An 18,426-nucleotide genomic window follows, 5' to 3' on the forward strand; every position below is an offset into this window, starting at 1 on the left:
TGTCCAGAAGACACAACATGTTTGAGTCCTGGGTCTTTTGCTGAGTGGACTGGACTCTCAATCAAGACACACTTCCTTATAAGTAACTCATTATGAGGATTAAAAAAGAAAGATTCCCATATTCTACCTCAAGTATATGGAGAAGTAAAAATTACCAGCCATAAAATGTGACATTTACAGTTACAAAACCTTCGAAATAGGTCAACAACCAAGGGGATAAAAGAAAAATAGTGCAAAAATGTAGATTCATGATCACTCTAGAGATTCAGTTTTATCGTGGTTTCTAATAAAAAAGAAAGTTTCATAAATTGTTGCCAATATATTTATTGTAACATAAGCAGCTCATGTTTCTATGGCAACTTTAAGGATTTATATTTTCTGCTTTCTAGGTTTCTGTATTCTATGCTGAATTTTTATGCTACCAACTCACAGAAAAACTGATAAGCCTAGGTTCTGGTCTTTAATGTATCAAGTTAAATCATTATATTAGCATGTACGTCCATGTATTAAGAGTGAATGTTAATAGTATAAAAATAAATTTCATGTGCTGATAACACCTGGCACTCAGAGATGGGAAATCATCAGATTATTAATATTATACTATTAGCTAGTTTCAAATAAATTCATCCATATTTATGGGTCAGTAAATTCTAGGAATTTATATCTAAACATTTGCTTAACTTATCAGTACTATATAATTCCTTAGAAATACCTTGTTGCAAAAAAAATGCTGGTAGAGCATCCCTCAGCCTAATTTACAACAAAACAACTTCAAGTATGACCACAGTATTTCTAAACTTGTTTAGTAAAGTAACTTTCCCAGAATTATGAAGCTAGTGATTCAGTTCGACCTGATCTATCATTCCTGAGGTGTATTTTTTTTTTCACATTTATCAATCCTCTGAAATTGGGATTTAACTTAAAATTGCTGTAGACCAGACAACATGGAGCATAGCTGCTGTCACTGCACGTATGTGAGCTTTTATCTCCCGGGGCACGACTACAAGCCCTTGCCTTTTTAATCGAAAAACCATCTAGTACCATTTGAGAAAGAAATGTAGGTCTTAACTGTTTGTGATAACTTCCTCAGTGATCTTTCTGGTAAGATCAAGAAGCACTAGAAGTAAATGTCACAGTCACGGCTTGGAAAAAAGTCTCAGAGACAATGAATGAGCACTTAAAAAAAAAATGCAGTACCACTCATGCTCTTGATGGTATAGCAGACAATATTACATGAAACCACACAGATAATGATAACTTTGAAACAAGAAGTAATTCAGAAGTGTCGGACTCTGAACGTGAAGTTTTAAGAATATCAATTTATTTCACTAACATTTTCTTTTTATATATAAAAGCAATATGATTACAATTTCTAAGTAAGCCTGAAAGAACTCTTTCAATAAATATAAAGTAAAAATTCTAAGTGGTAGGTATTGTGTCAGAGTTTGTCAGTATTTTTTCTTCTAGATACATAAATAATGGTGCATCTTATAATTGATGGTGTCACAAATATGATAAAATTCTGGTTTGTTTTCCGACTTCTACCTTCTGGTCTCAAAACCACAGCTTAAACCTTTGTCATGTCACACCAAGATATCGCTGTTGACTAACTGGTTTCACAATTAAAGATAAAAAACATTTAACAACAAAATCATCTGGTCTGACTCCCAATCTCTCTGCCCCCAATTCATCCTGGATATCACTGCCATTTTAAATTTCTGAAACACACTGACTTATTATAATCGAATACCATTTACTGAGTACTTACTATGTGTCAAGCACTGCATATATTATTTCAATTAATCCTCACATAATTCTACAAGGAAAATACTATTATAAACCCATTATGCAGGTAAGAAAACTAAGGCTTAAAAAACTTAAGTAACTTTCCCCAAATCACATAGCTAGTATATAGGAGTACAGCTGGAAATCCAACTAATTTTCATCTAGCTCCAAAGCCTGTATGTTCAGCCACTTCATTGTCATTTCTCTCTCTTTTTCTCAAAACTGCTCCTACAGTTCCCTACTTCTAATAGGAGGAAGTCCAAATAGTCCAGCATTTCAGTCTTTCTAATCATTCCCTACTTTTCCAATACTCCTCCACCAGATACACTCATGGCTGTCCAGCCCTGCAGACTACGTGACCTGCACTGTCTTGAGTTCCCACCATACAACCTATAGAATCCTACTGGACAATGTTGCTCACCTTCCTCTCTTTAGCTGGCCAGTCCCCTCACTAACTTTTGCATCTAGCAAGTTCTTTTCTTATCTCTGGGTCTTTAACTCTGCTTCTAAACCAACTATTGCCCATCTTTCAAGGCCCAACTCCATTTCCACTTCCTCTGAGAAAACGTCCCAAGTGTTCTTGCCATCATTCCCTTACTCCTTTAAACTTCTACAGTCTCAAATGGTCGTGTGTCACTTACACTGCTATTTCCACGCTGCACTGTACACAACTAGCAAGTGCCTGACACTGCTGAGACCAGGCACTGGGCTCTTGTATATTTTAAAACTTTTATTATCAAATATTTCATATATTCAGACATGTACAGATAACATATTAATAAACATTTTCAAGATTACCAAAGACAGAGGAAGTTTAAGGTATGATTAGGAGCTATTAGAGTTCTGGGTACAGAACATCCTCTGTCGAGGATTTAGGAATTGGCTACTACAAACATTAAGGGCTCTTAGGTTGCAAAAATAGTCCCAGACAAGATACTATACTTCTTTGTATACTTGAAGCTTTTCTGGATAAAAGAGGAGTCTTTAGGAAGGTCCCATATAAGATTATTATTATTATTATTTTTTTACCTACGAGCTCCTCTGAGACTAAAAATATATCCCATCTGAGATATATAACAAAGAGATGCCCTCAAACCTGTGGTCCAATAGCACATGTGGCACCCAGGATGTGGCCCGTGAAGTTATGTTGGCTCTTCCTGTTCTCTTCCAGCCCCGGCATCAGCTTCTTCCCTCTCCTGCCTCGGTCCAGATTTCTAGTTTTCCCCTTGCCCCTTGGGTCCTTAGTTTTGAACCTTGAAACCAACCTCAAAGGACCTGGATGGAGTCCTCATCTCATACTTTGTATCTAACACTGTTAGTTATTTATTGAATAATAAGTAAATAAACATTAGGGCTTTTACTTTATTATTTCTTAAATATGCTTCCACATTTCATGTAAGTTAAAGCTATCTTTTAAAACCTATATAAATAACTGCCTTAGAATAAGAAATCAAAACCAACTTCAGAGTCTGCTTATATACTGGGAAAGTGGAATTTAAAAAAGCATTAGGATGATTTCAAAGAAGCTGTTGATAACCCTAAAGCTACCTCTTGCTTCTGTGATTGTGACTAATTTCTAGACCTGCAGAATTGGTTAGTCATATCCAGTGTGTCCCCATCTAAATGCTAAATGCTATGGATTACTGACTCTGAATTGAGTTCTACCTTCAGAAAACTCCTACAGTTCTTCTGGAAAAGAAAAAAGGAAATTCTCTCTCTGTCCCTCAACAAAATATATGTAGGCCCACTCCCATAAAGCTCATAAAAGTACGTGGTATGGCAGTAAGCCATCAAGAGAATGCCTTCAGGGCAGAGCAACTTTAAATATCTATCATTTGCCAATGCTTTCATGCCAACTTTCTGTGAACATAATATACAGGGGGATGATTATCAACTTTAATTTCTACTGCTCCCCAGTGAAGTAGGTATCGTCCTTACTTTACATATGAGGACCCTGAGCCACAAACAGGAAAACTGCTCAAAAATATCAAAGCTTAAAAAGTGTTTTCACGAAAGTAGAGGTTTTTTTTGAGCTACATATGCTCATTCTAGTGAATACCAACCAATGGGCAGGACTGAATTAGCCTGTCTACGTGCTGGTAACTCTATGTTTTACTATGGAAGCCACGCCTTCACTACGAATGATACTTTCCTAAGGAATAAAATACCAATAGAGTGATTGTCGAAGTTTTTTAACTTCCTTTGTTTTAAAGAGCAGAGGCTTAAAAAAATTAAACTGCAGAAGACCTAAGAACCAAAGGTAGTAGATCCCAAACAACTTAGAGAAATCTTGTGTTTCTGGATAAGAACATCTCGTTCTCTATCATAGCCAAAGGCCCCTTCTGAGAGTTCACTTAATTTTAAGTTATCTAGTTACATCAAGTTACAAATACAGACAGACACAGCATATGTAATCTCTGAAACTAGTAGCTTCTCTATCCAGCTATCTATCCAACAAATATTCATTATTAATCTATTATATGTTAAGCACTGCTAAGGAAGGGCTAGGGACAAAATGGCAAGCAAATTTATCTGTCGCAGTGTCCCTTCACTGTGCCTAATATCTCGTCAAGAAGACAAACACAAAAATAATCACAAAAATAAATGCATAATTACAAACTAGGACTGGTACTATAAAGAATGACACAACTAAACTTTACTTCATAGAGCTTTACTCCTCAAGGTTTTAATTTAGATCCAATGTAGGATTAGAATTTAGAAATCAAATCTGCATTTTGAATTTCTGAGTTTTGCCAAATGCTTACGATGCTTTATTTATTCAACAAATATTTATTCAACAAATATTCAAGCAACTAACTACTCATGGCAGGCACAGTGCTTGGCCCTGCAAGCACAATGGGGAACAAAGTAGATCCGGTCCCTGCCATCTTGGAGTTCTCAATCTAGCTGGCAACAGACATGAATAAAATAATCACAAAAATAAGTAATGAAAGTGCATGTGTAATAAATGCTAAGAGGTGCTGTGAGTCTTGGAGAGAAGAACAAGGGGCTTTGATCTGTGCAGCAAGTCAGAGAAGGCTCCAAGGAAGACGTGTCAACTGAGCTGTGGTCTTAAAATGAGTCAAAGTTAACAAGGTGAAGGAGGAGGTAAGAGAGAGCAAATCACAGGGAAGAGCATACCCAATGCTTGGTGGAGGGATGAAGCAGAATTTGTACGAGAGAGTAAACAAAGACTCTTGTGGTTGGAGCCAAGAGAGAAGCCAGGGAGTCGGGCAAGATGAGGTTAGAGACCAGTGACAGTCAATTAAAGGACTCCTGCTACTAAAAAGGGAACTAGATGGACATCACACCTGGTAACTAGGGTCATGGCAATGGAAATAGAGAAAAGCAGACCAATTTAACAGGTATTTAGGAAATGAATGGAGAACAAAATAGTGAATGAGCTGTGGGGTGAAAGGGAGGGGAGGGAGAGGCTAAAAATGGTTCCAAGCTTCTGGCTTGCATGACTGGATGAGGGGGATAGATGCTGGAAACAGGCGTTAATCATTTTTTTTGGTGGGGGAGGAGATTTAAGTTTGGTTTTGAAGAACTTGAGGTTACTATTTAGATATCCAGGAGGATATTTTTCTCTTTCCTGTTCTTCTAGTTACATCTTTTGAAAAAAATTTTTTCCCTCTTTAATTTTCTCCTGCCCCTCACTTCCACCCTGACCTATGGATGTTGCCATCTCCCCTTAAGAACGGCGGGCGTCTCCCCCTACACACTCACGGTATGGTCCTTGGCTCCGCCTGGGGCACAAATCCAGGACCTTCTGCATGTAAAGCAGACATGCTAACCGCTGCACTATGGAGCCACCCCCTGGAAATATTTTTGTTATGTCTGTTTTGTGTTATTTGAATCTTCAATATATATGAAAATAATTTTTCTTCTTTAAAAACTATGTATTAACATTTGCACATGTAAATAAGGTTTATCTTTTACTTCCTACTGTCTTTTGCCCCGTTACTCACTTACTCACCCAAGGTGCTTTCATCACCTCTTCTCTTGGTTCTGCAGGTCTGACCAGGAGGGAAAGGGGAGGTGACCGTTGCTGTTCGCCAGCACCAAATAATGTCCTTTAAACTGCCTCCCTCTTTCCCCAGAAAGAAGCCAGTAGTAGCTACCGTGAGAGCTTGCTTATAACAACCATCCTGACCTTTCACAGAGCAGGAGAACTGGAAGGGAGCTCTATTTGCTCTCCTTTAGAAGACAGGACAAGGACTAAGAAAATGAGATTAAATTTGAAACCCAATATTAATACCCTGAACAAACCTATGGAAAACACATACTCTATGGCCTTGAATGCAAATCTCTACAATGGTTGAACCCTGGCTCTAATATTTAGAAGTTGGGGAATCTCGGGTAATTCACTTAACCTCCTTGAACTAGCATTCTCATTTGTAAAATGAAAATACTAACAAAGATATACCTACATCTCAGGGTTATTGTCAGAATTGTTGAGAATATGGATATTTTAAAGTTTTATAAATCTGCTATACTATACGAGCATTAGTTACAACAATCTTGTATACTCAATAAATTTATAAAAAAGTAGAAAATGCAGTTTTACTTTTAAAGTAAGATCAAACTCTATGCATGGTTTTATAACCTGCTTTTTTCACTTAATATGCTGTTGCCATTTGAAAATGTTAATAAAGAGAACTATGTTACAGTGTCTAATGGCAGTGTAGTAGTCCTATCTATGTATGAACCATCAATTTATCTAACCAATCCCTTATCTTTAAACTTCTAGGTTATTTTCAATTTTTAAAAATTAGTGACTAGTGACTAATACCCCTACATATAGATCTTTGCTCGTTTAATCAATTATTTCCTTAGGATAAAATTTCAAAAGGAAGCTAGGTTAAAAGTGAACATTTTAGACATTGTAACACTTCTAAATACTTCAGCATGCATCTTAGAAAAATAAGGATGTTTATATACACATCTAAAATAATCACATCCAATAAATGTAACATTAATTCCTTAATATCATCTAATATCTAATCCATATTCAAATGTATCTTTGGGTCTTTGTTATCAATATGATTATATTTTTATTGATTTTTGAGATATATTCATACATAAAGAATATTAATTAGTTCACTACTTAGGCTGTGATCTTAGACAAAATACTTAAGCTCTCAAAACCTCAATTTCTACATTTGTAAAAAACAGATAATAATATATATACACACATCATGGGGTTATTGTGAGGATTAAGTAAAAATTACAAAGTACTTAGCAGAAACAAGCACATTATAAACACTCATCAGCTTTAAAAGCTACATACAAAACAAGCAAATTGTAAAGACTTAATGAACTTAAAAAACTACGTAACACATAATTGCTATTATTTTGCAAAAAATGTTTCCAGTTTGTTGTGGGCCATTAACTTTGTTCACAGTGCCTTATTTTATACCTTAATTGTGGAGTAAGAGGTAATTTGAGTAGAACCCAGTATGAAGAATTAAACAAAACCCTGGAAAATGTAAGAAAATTTTCGACAACTATTAAAAGCCCATAAAGTTTCATTCCCCCTTCAACAAACTCTCAAAACAACAATCTTGAATCTGAAATCCATATTCCAAAGATGAGCAGCCCTATTGAATTTTAACTTTTCCAGAGTTCTCAGCAGCCTCCAGCTAGAAGAGTAAAAAGGAAGAATAATGATGGCTTTAGGCAAGAGAACAAAACACAAATACCAGTTTTTAAATTATTAAATAAGATAACATGCCAAATGTTTATAACTATACCTAGAACACAGTAGCACTCAATAAATGTTAGACGTTATTATAAAATCTAAAACACTTCTTTAACTGTTAATATGAGATTATGTGCAATATGCTCCCTAACTGACTATGCAAACAATGAGATCTAATTCTTTAATACCACCTTATGTATCAGTGTATATAAGATTAAGGAATATTCTGTACCTTGAAGGTTTAACATAGGTCACCTAAAATATTCAGGGTTCCCTTTGAACAATATAATTTAATTTCTTTTTAAATTTTGTACACATTTATTGTTTACTGAGATTTGAATACGTTTTGGTTATTTTATTTTTTTACTAAATTATCTACTTTGTTGAGGTTTTTAATTTATAAGAACAGAATTAATGCACAGTATTTCCTTACAATTTTCAATCTCTTCTTATCTCTATAACTCTCACCTCGTTTCTAAGACTGTACATTTGTTTTCTTCTTTTGCCCAATTAGCATGCTAGAAACTTTTCTTTCATTGGATTTTTCATAGAACCATTCCTTGAGTGTTAACAATTCTACCTTTTCTGTGTACAAAATCATTAATTTCTCCACATGTTTATTTATTCTTTTTCTTAGACTTAATTTATTGTTCCTTTTCCAGCTTCTTTAATTAGATGTTTATTTCTTTTCCATCTTCTTTGCATATAAAAAGAAATTAAGGCAATGACTATTTCTTTGAGTACCAGTTTAGATCATAACTTTTAAGTTTTATGTTATTATTTCTAAATAGTCTGCAAATTAAATTTTTCTTTTAAGAAGCATTTTAAAATTTCTATATGGTTGAAAATTTTTTCCTGTCAATCTTTTTACATTAAGTTCTAAATTTTCTGTACTATGGTAAAATATATGGCCTGTGTAATTTCTGCATTTTACAATTAAGATCTTTGGTGCTTAATAATAACGTATGGTCAATTCTTATAATCCATATTCATTCATGTAATTTTTCATATATGCTCGTATATCTATCTTTTATATTAAACTTATTAGTTCTATTACTCGGATCACTATATTTTTCTTTATATTTTTTTCCCTTGGTCTGACAAGATATTAAAACCTCCTACTTTTAATTTTTTCTTACATTTCTAACTTTTTGATCTATGTGCTTTGCTTTAACGTTACTTGAGGTATAAAAGGTTCATTATAAATTTATGTCGCTTGTCAATACTAAATGACCTCTGGTTCTCAGTTAATACTCATTTGTCTTAAGAATTTGGCTTTATCTGATATTAATGCTATGATCCATGATTTATTTTTGTAGGCATTTGTCTAACATATCTTTGTCTGTTATTTTAACATTTTTAACAGCTTTATTGAGATAAAATTCACATAACATACATATTAGTTTCCAGCTGCCACAAAGTATCACAAACTTGATGGCTTACAACAATAGAAATTCCTACTCTTAGTTTTATTGAGCTAAATTCAAGCTTGTTGGCAGGACTGGTCCTCAGGAAGCTCTAGAAAAGAATCCATTTCCTTGTCATGTCTAGCTACTGTCTAGCCTATATATTCCTTGGCTCCTGAACCCTTCCTTGCATCTAACCTCTTGCTTCTGCCAAAGAATCTCCTTCTATATCGATCTCCCTTTGTCTGCATCTTATAAAGACACTGTGATAGATTTAGGGCCTACCTGGATAATCTGGGCTAATCTCCTCATCTCACAATCCTTAATTTAATCACACTTGCAAAGTTTTTTCTGCCATATAAGGCGACACTCGAAGGTTCCAAGGATTGGACCTGGATGTCTTTGGGGGCCATTATTCAGCTTACCACACCATATGATTTGCCCATCTACAGTGTACAATTCAATCTTTTTTAGTTTATTTGTAGGCTGTGCGAGCATCATAATCTAATTTTAGAACATTTTCATCCCCCCTAAAAGAAACCTCCACACCCTTCGGGCTCCATTTCTCCCTCACCCTTCTCTAGCCTGGCAACCACTAAGCTACTTTCTGTCTTTATAGATTTGCCTATTCTGGACACTGCATATAAATGGAATCATATAATATGCAGTCTTTTATAACTGAGTTCTTTTAACTTAACACAATGTTTTTAAGGTTCACACATGCTGAAATATTTATCAAGACTTAATTACTTTTTACTGCTGAATAATATTCCATCATATGAATAATACCACATTTTATTTACCTATTCTTAAGTTGATGGACATCTGGGTTGTTTCTACTTTGTGGCTACTATGAAAATGCTGCAATTATGAAAATGCTATGAATATCGTGTATAAGTTATTCTGTATAAGTCTGGCTGCTGTAACCATTGTGTGTTTAAGTTTTATTTTCAGTTCTCTTAGGGAAGCCTAGAGGCAGAATTTCTAGGTCATAAAATAACTACTTTAAACACTCTGAGAAGTTGCTAAAATGTTTTCCAATGAGGCTGCATCATTCTAGATTACCAACAGCAACGTACAAGGGTTCTGATTTCCCACACCCTTATCAACACTAATAATTATCCATTTTGTTGACTACCATCATTCCACTGAGTGTGAAGTGGACTCTCTCTGCAATTTTGATTTTAATTTCCCTAATGATTAATGATTTTTAATTATTAGTGCTCATATGCTTGCTGTCCATTTCTGTATCTTCTTTGGAGAAATATCTATTTGGATTCTTAGCCATTTTAAAATTGGATCATTTTCTTCTTAACAATTGTTGAGTTATAAGAGGTATATCTCCGCATACAAGTTCTTTACAAGATTTATCACTTGCAAATATTTTCTCGAATTCTGTGGATTTTTTTCACTTTCTTGATGGTATCATTTGCAGCTACCTTTACCTTGAACATTTCTGAGTCAATATCACATGAATTGAATAGAATTGGATTTTGATTTGGACTTTGATTGGGGGCAACCTCAAAACAAAACTCAGAAACATTAAGAAAGAATCACAATGTTTGTGTATTTGTGAAAAAAAAAATGCAACTAACAAAATCTCAAGTAATTACTAATTCTGAACTATCTAACTGTCTATATTCAACATGGGAGCAATCTAATAAATGTCATTTTAACAATAAATTTTATGCTAATAAAAACAAAAAGCAATTTAAATCTGGACAGATCATTATTCTACTAATGATTTAAAGTTTTTTTTGGCCAAAGAGTAGTCCACATAGCATTAAGTATGCAAGGGTAAATAATAGTTTTATAAAGGTTAGCTATGGATAGGTATACAATCAAAACTGAAGTAAAATGTTCAATCAAATCTTTGAATAAATATAAGTGATTTTAAATATGCAACTCAAATATCAGTGATGAATAAAATTCTCCCGGCTTTGCCTTATGAAGTTTACATCTTAGAATTATCTACCATTTTGTTTCTGACATAAATCAGCAATTGCTTACAAAATACTGCATTGGCTTCTTAACAAACACAACACCATTTTTTTCCCATTACATCTGGTAAGGTAAAATACCTTGTAGAAACAGAAATGATCCTTTTTATTCTGAGCTGCATAAAGTAGTCTACAAACAGGAGCATTTGAGATCTTGCTTCCAAGCAACTGTCATCAGTTTAGCTACGATAAGCTCTTATAAAAAAATAAAATAAAGTAGTTTGAAAACTCTGCTTCCCACTTCCACCCCTGGACAAGGAGGACAGAAGTAATGACCATCACTCTAGACAGAAGATCACAAGAATGTTAACAACAACACACAGAAAGCAAAGGGTGTCTGAGAATACAGCGGTTTTCTTACCACATTCTCCAAAGGTGCTGCACCAAACACTTTAAAAACAGGGTTGGGTTTGGAGGGTGAGATACAGAGGACAATGGCTTGCTGTCCCACTCGAGTAGTATATTCATCTAATGTGGCTCGAAGTTTCCTGAATCAGAATGAAAAAAGAACAAAATCGGTTAAAAAAGATAAAAATTATAGTGACACAGACATGAAATTTACTTTGACCTGAGACAATTTATGATGATTAGGTACATTTTCTTTAACCTGAATGTGGAAGAAGGAGGTTTGATATCCCATTCAGTAGAAGCGTGCTGTCCCAAAGACCAATGACCAACCCACTGATATGAGGGTCTGCCACAGATGTACCTCAGGACACGGCCATGATGCAACGATGAACATGGCAAGTATCATCTTCCTAATCTTTGCAACACCAAAGGGATTTTTTGTTGAGTGCTACTAATAATGATAAAGATTACTGCTGAGATTCCTCTTATACTTTATTATATCATCTCCATGCTTAATGAAGGGGGCTTAAATGAATTGCTTTTAATTTTTTTGATTGATAGAGTCATCATTTGTCTCACTGACATGACTTTATACAAAAATACTACTTCAAAAATGTTGTCATTTCAAGATTTTCATTGTGATATAAACACTAATTCTGCCCTGCAGTATTTTACAAATGAGGATACAAATATATCGACACTGTTCTTTTCCTCTGAAATCATGAGAGGTTATTTTAAAGTTCTACATCCCATATCTTCTGAGAACATAGTCTATCCTTTCAAGGTACTTGTGAGTCATGCCAATTCAAATGAAGCAAAGCCAACACATCTAAAGTTTTCCATCTTTCTCCAAAAGCATGTACTGTTGTTATCTATGTCCCTTACAGCAAATATATTCCTATAAATAATACATTCTAATTCCTCCAGCTTATACTACCATTAAAGGAAATGAGGAGAACTGGTCATCTAGTGATATATAACCTCTTTATCTGCTGTAAGCTAATGTTAAATACTTTTTGGATTTTTCCTTTAGTTTCTTATAATCTTCTTATGTTCTTAATCTAGACCATATTTTCTAGTTTTTGTCACATACCATTTACATGGACTGGCACTCCATTTGGAATCAACAGTCCAAAAAACATCTTAGAAAATTTGAATATAGTTTTAAAACACTATAAGAAAAATTTCTGAAATGTTTTATAGATGCAATTTATTGTCATATATGAATACATGCTGTGCAACTTGTCAAAATATTAACTCCTCCATGTACCATACCTACATATTACTCTTTCTTTGCAGCCTATAAACTCTTCAGAGGAAATAAAAACAAGGATCACATACAAAACAAGAAATATGGTGGCATTCCTTGAAGGAATGTCTGTATTATATTCACTGTCTCTAATTCCTCTCTTCCCATTTTCTTGAAGACACTCTAATCCTTTCATCCTTATTACTCCTTTGAAAATACTATTATCAAGTTTAACCATGATCTCCATGTTGCTAAATCTAATGATCCATTGGCATCTTGTTCAACCTGTCAGCAACATTTGACAATGCTGATCATATGCCCTCTTTCTTGAAACACTTTTTACACATGACTTCTAGGATACCACTCACTTCTCTTGGTTTTCCTCCTGATTCACTGGTCACTTCTTAGACTCTTTTCTAGTTCCTGTCATCTCTCCAACCTCTAAAGCTCTTCCCCTGGACATCAACACAGTTGCCCCTTCCCTTACTCAGGTCTCCATTCAAAGATTGCCTTATCAAAGAGGATTTCCCCAGACCATACATATTAAAAACAAAAGGGGTGGGGGTGGGGAATGACTCTAATCTCCCTAAACCCGCTATTTCTATTTTCCTTACTCCACTTTTTTTCCCCATAGTGTCTATCATCATCTGACATATTGCCTGTTTGTTTATTTTCTTTTTCCCTTCACTAGAATATAAGCTCTTTAGGGGAATTTGTTTCGTTCACTGTTATATCCCCAAGGCCTAGAACAATGCCTGGCATGTAGGAGGCATATAAATTATCCCTGAATTAATTAATTAATATGATACATACATCTGTTAATTATATTTTTAATTGCACTTACTTAATTTTATAAGAGTACTTTAAAGTCTAATTCTGTCATAAAGAGATCTAACTTGGTATCCTTGGTGAACCTAATAATGTATGTTCTAACTTTGTCATCCAAACTGAAACATTTGGGAAACGTCAACAATGTGGACAAGGAAGCCCTCACCGAAGCAAACGTGTTTGCTGTCGCTTCCGGATAGATGGATTAGACTCAAACACATGAGGCCGTTTCCGTTTCTTTCCTGTTGCCACAGCAGCAGCAGCAGCCATTCCCACAGGACCTGAAATAATGTGTGTGCTGAGATTAGGCAGAGCCTGTTAACTGTACAAGACAGGATACAATTAAAGGTACAAAAAAGGTTACATTTATTTCCTGACATGTTATCAATAGAGTATTCCTGATATTACTAACATATTTCATTCACTGTTGTTCAACATGAATCATATTTTAATTTACCAATAAAACTTACAATAAATCATTAGAAAAAGTGAATGATTTACACTTGCTCACTATATACCAGCTTGAATTTACATGTTTTTTGTTTTGTTTTGCTGTCATGCCCATACTGTTAAGGCAATATTCTCAGAGGTGCTAGATGAAATTGCAGCATTGTGAGGAAGAGCTTGCCCCCTGCCCCCAAAACTACAGATTTTGAATTTCATTTCCATCTCTGTGTCCCTTCTTCCATTACGCCAAGACACAGCCAAGATAAGGAAGTCAGAGATAATTATCCATACTTGGAACTCCAATAATATCTATAAGAGGACTTTCTGGAAAAATACCATCCTAATTAAAACTTTTTCTTGTATATCAGAAAATTTTGCCCCAAATGGAGTTGCTGACAACAAGGTTGAGTTGATAAAAACATTCTGGCAGAAAAGAGATGGCAACTGTCTCACTCTACGGAAAAAATGATAATAAAAGTTGGTCGCCTTATCCTGAAACTAATGACTAAAATAAAGGGTAGGCCCTAAGGAACTACTGGAGTCTTTGATTCATGGAATCTCAACATATCAAGGACATTACTTTTTCTTTTTTTAAACTGATGATCCACCTTTATCCCTCTTCGTGAATCCTGTAAGTGACTTAAATTAAAATTAAGTTTAATTGCTCACATTTATACTGGCATATATATTCTATATGTTCTAAGTGGCTCAATTAAAATAAGCCTCCCTGAAAATCTTGATGAACCTCTCTACATGTTGTTTAGAAGTCTAATCACTCTGACTTAAATAAACCCTTCTAAAAAGCCCCAAAGCAAGTCAAAAAAATTAATAAATACTTTTTACCTTCCTTTCCATCATAAACAGCTGAGAGAGGAAAAAGTCTTGTGCTGTGCTGCATTGTTTCTAACATTTTATTTTTTTTCAATTGTGGTAAGAACACTTAATATGAGTTTTAAGTGTGTAATACAGAACTGTTAACTATAGGAACAATGTTACACAGCAGATCCCTAGAATTTATTCATCTTGCACAACTGAAACCATATACCTGTCGAACAGCAGCTCTGTATTTCCACTCCCCAGCCCTGGCAACCATTATTCTACTCTCCACTTCTATGAGTTTGACTTGTTTAGATACCTTATATAAGTGGAATCACTTAGTATCAGGTCCTCCAGTTTCATCCATGTTGTCGCATATGGCGAGATTCCTTCTTTTTTAAAGGGCTGAATAATATACCATTGTATGTGTACATACCACATTTTCTTTATCCATTCAACTGTCAGTGAACTTTTAGTTTATTTCCAAATCTTGGCTATTGGGAATAATGCTGCAATAAACATGAAAGTGCAAATATCTCTACAAGATCCTGATTTCAATTCTTTAGAATAAATACCCAGAGGTGGAATTGCTGGATCATATGACAAATTAAATTAAAATTCGAACAATGTGAAACTGAATGTAGGATAGACAACTAAACCAATACAACTGAATTAAGAGTTCACAAACACCCTCCTGTGGCAGAAGACAAAGGTAGGTAAAAGGATGGACTATTAAAAGTATGGTGCTGAAACAACTGATTGTATGAAAAGATAATGAAACTAGATCCCTACATCATGCCATATACAAAAATAAATTCCAGGTAGATTAAACACCTAGATGTAAAACAGCAACATCAATAAAACAAAAACAAAAATAATTTTATAACCTCTACAATAAACTATTGGAGAGTATTTATAAACTCATTGTTAAGAATCCCTAAACAAGAGTTCCGGTCAAGATAGAGGAGTAGGTAAATGCTGTGCTTGCCTCCTCTCACAACACATCAAAATTATAACTAAACTACGGAACAACCATCACTGGGAGTCACCTGAAGTCTAGCTGAACAGAATTTCTACATCTGGGGACATAGAGAGAAGGACACCGCAAGACTAGCAGGAGGGGCAGAGATGCCAAAAGGAATGGTGCCATACCCACTTGTGGCGCCTGAGAACTGAGAGGGATATCTTGGCTGTGAAGCTCCCCCAAGAGAAGTGAGTGGTCCTAGCCCCAAACTGGGCTCCCCAGCCCAGGGTTCCAGTGCTGGGAAGAAAAATTCCACAACTTCTGGCTGTGAAAACCAGTGAAGATGATGGCTGAGTGAGAGAGAAGGCAGCTGAAGTTGCAGACATTCCTCTTAAGGAGGCTCCATGCAGACTTACTCCCTGATAGACTCATCTGCTGGGTCAGCAGGTCAAAAAGCACCAGTGACATGGGAGGAACTGGGTTGCCTAGATTCAGGGTGAGGGCTGAAGAGCCAGCTTTATCCTCGACAGAAGTACAGGCAGAAGCCATTGTCTGTTGAGCCTTCCCTGCTCCCAACTCACAGATTCAGATGGCTGCCATATTTGAGTCTCCATCAACCTGGCTAACGTAGGTTGCCCCAACCCAGGTGATTCCCTGAGACTCTGCCCCTCCCAACAGGTAGGCCCATCCAAACCACTTCCAGTAGTTTTTCCATACAAATGGCCTACCTTGGCTCATGCTGCATACTTTCCTAAAGTCTCTCATAGGTTCACAAAACCCAAACAAGCAGCATCAGGAATCAATGTACCCCCATATCTCTTGCTGAGCAGCCTCAAGCCTGGCACTAGCAGCAGTCAGCCTTGGTTCTCAACCTGGTTTTTTAAGGAACCTCAGAGCCTAGTACAGAACGTAGCCATCTGCAGATTGCTTGGTGACTCTTGCCAAGTGGCCCTGGGTAGGGAACAGGCTACAGCTGAACATGGCCTACAGCAGAATTCCTCCTAGGAGGAAAGGTGAACTCTGTGGCTGGCTTCTGACCGAGCTGGATCACCACATGGGGCTACATCGGAGGACAACACACCAAAGGACAAACTGGGCAGGGATCAGAGCCCTGGTAAAGCAAATCTTGCTCCACAGAGTCAGCCCCTCACTGGCCAGTCCTCACGATCAGCCTGAGGGTCAATCTCTCCCATTGACATACCAACAGCAAGATGACCAAGAAAGACTGCACCACTGAGCCCCACAGGACACGTACTACATAAGGCAACTCCACTAAGACTGGGAGACATATCAGCCCTACCTAATACACAGAAACAAACACGGGGAGGCAACCAAAATGGGGAGACAAAGAAACATGCCCAAAATGAATGAACACAACAAAACTCTAGAAATAAAACTAAATAAGACAGAGACAAGCAATCTACCAGATGCAGAGTTCGAAACACTGGTTATAAGGATGCTCAATGAACTTAGGGGATGAGTAGATGAATTCAGTGAGAACTTTAACAAAGAGATAGGAAACATAAAATTGGAGATAGAAAACATGAAAAAGAACCATTCAGAAATAAAGAATACAATAGAGGGAGTCAATAGTAGAGTAGATGAAGCAGAGGATCAAATCAGCAATTTTGAAGATAAGATAGCCGAAAACACCCAATCAGAATAGCCAGAAGAAAGAATAATCCAGGGAAAAAAGGGCCTCTGGAACAACATCAAGCACATCAACATTTGCATTATGGAGGTACCAGAAGAGAGAGAACAAGGAATTGAAAATCTATTTAAGAAATAATGATAGAAAACTTCTTTCATCTGGTGAAAGAAACAGACATAAAAGCCCAGGAAGTTCAGAGAGTCCCCAAAAAGATGAACCCAAAGAGACCCACACCAAGACACATCATAATTAAAATGGTAAAGGTTAAAGACAAAGAGAGAATCTTAAAAACAGCAAGAGAAAAGGAATTAGTTACCTACAAGGGAGCTCCCATAAGACTGTCAGTTGATTTCTCAAAAGAAAGTTTGCAGGCTGAAAGGGATTGGCATGAAATATTTAAAGTGATGAAAAGCAAGAACTTACTACCAAGATCACCAAGCAAAGCTATCGTTTAGAATCTAAGGACAGATAAAGAGATTCCTAGACAAGAATAAGCTAAGGAGTTTACCACCACCAAACTAGTTTTAAGATAGAAGGAAAAAAAGATGAAAAATATGAATTGAAAAATGGCAATAAGTACATATCAACAATTATTTTAAATGTAAATTGATTAAATCTTCCAATCAAAAGAGTGACTGAATGGATGAGAAAACAAGACCCTCACCTATACTGCCTACAAAAGACTCACCTCAAATCAAAAGGTACACCAGAGTGAAAGTAAAGGGATAGAAGAGTGAAAGTAAAGGCACAGAAGAGATATTTCATCAAAATGAAAAGCAAAAAAATAAATAAAAAATGAAAACAAACAAAGATAGGGTAGCAATATTGATACCAGACAAAATAAACTTTAAAACAAAGGTTATAACAAGAGACAAAGAAGGGTATTTATCTGGAGAAATCCAAAACACTACTTCAAAGGGACATATGAATCCATATATTCATTGCACCATTATTTACAATGGCCAAAATATGGAGGTATCAATGGTGTTCATCAATGGATGAATGGTTAAAGAACTGGTACATATACAATGGAACATTACTCAACCATAAAAAAAAAATGGAGTCTTGCCATCCGCAACAACACAGATGGGCCCTGGAGGGTATTGTGCTTAGTACTGTAAGACAAAGAAAGACAGATGGCACTTAATTTCACTTACATGCGGAATCTAAAGAACAAAATAAACAGACAAACAAAACAGAAACAAACTCATGGGTACAGAGCACATTT

General features: G+C 35.8%; 1 protein-coding gene across 19 annotated transcripts in view; it reads right to left on the reverse strand.

The window, feature by feature from the left end:
- Window positions 1-18,426, reverse strand: part of NRF1 (nuclear respiratory factor 1) — a 118,631-nt gene that overhangs the window by 58,648 nt on the left and 41,557 nt on the right. For all 19 annotated transcript variants that reach the window (XM_016148704.2, XM_016148698.2, XM_036230923.1 and 16 more), the window contains 2 exons: window positions 13,487-13,601; window positions 11,257-11,383 (listed from right to left, as the gene is read on the reverse strand). In XM_016148704.2, coding sequence (XP_016004190.2) covers window positions 11,257-11,383; window positions 13,487-13,601 — 242 coding nt within the window. The remainder of the gene's footprint in view (window positions 1-11,256; window positions 11,384-13,486; window positions 13,602-18,426) is intronic.

Source organism: Rousettus aegyptiacus, unplaced genomic scaffold, assembly GCF_014176215.1.
Source record: "Rousettus aegyptiacus isolate mRouAeg1 unplaced genomic scaffold, mRouAeg1.p scaffold_m13_p_13, whole genome shotgun sequence".
Lineage (NCBI taxonomy): Eukaryota > Metazoa > Chordata > Mammalia > Chiroptera > Pteropodidae > Rousettus > Rousettus aegyptiacus.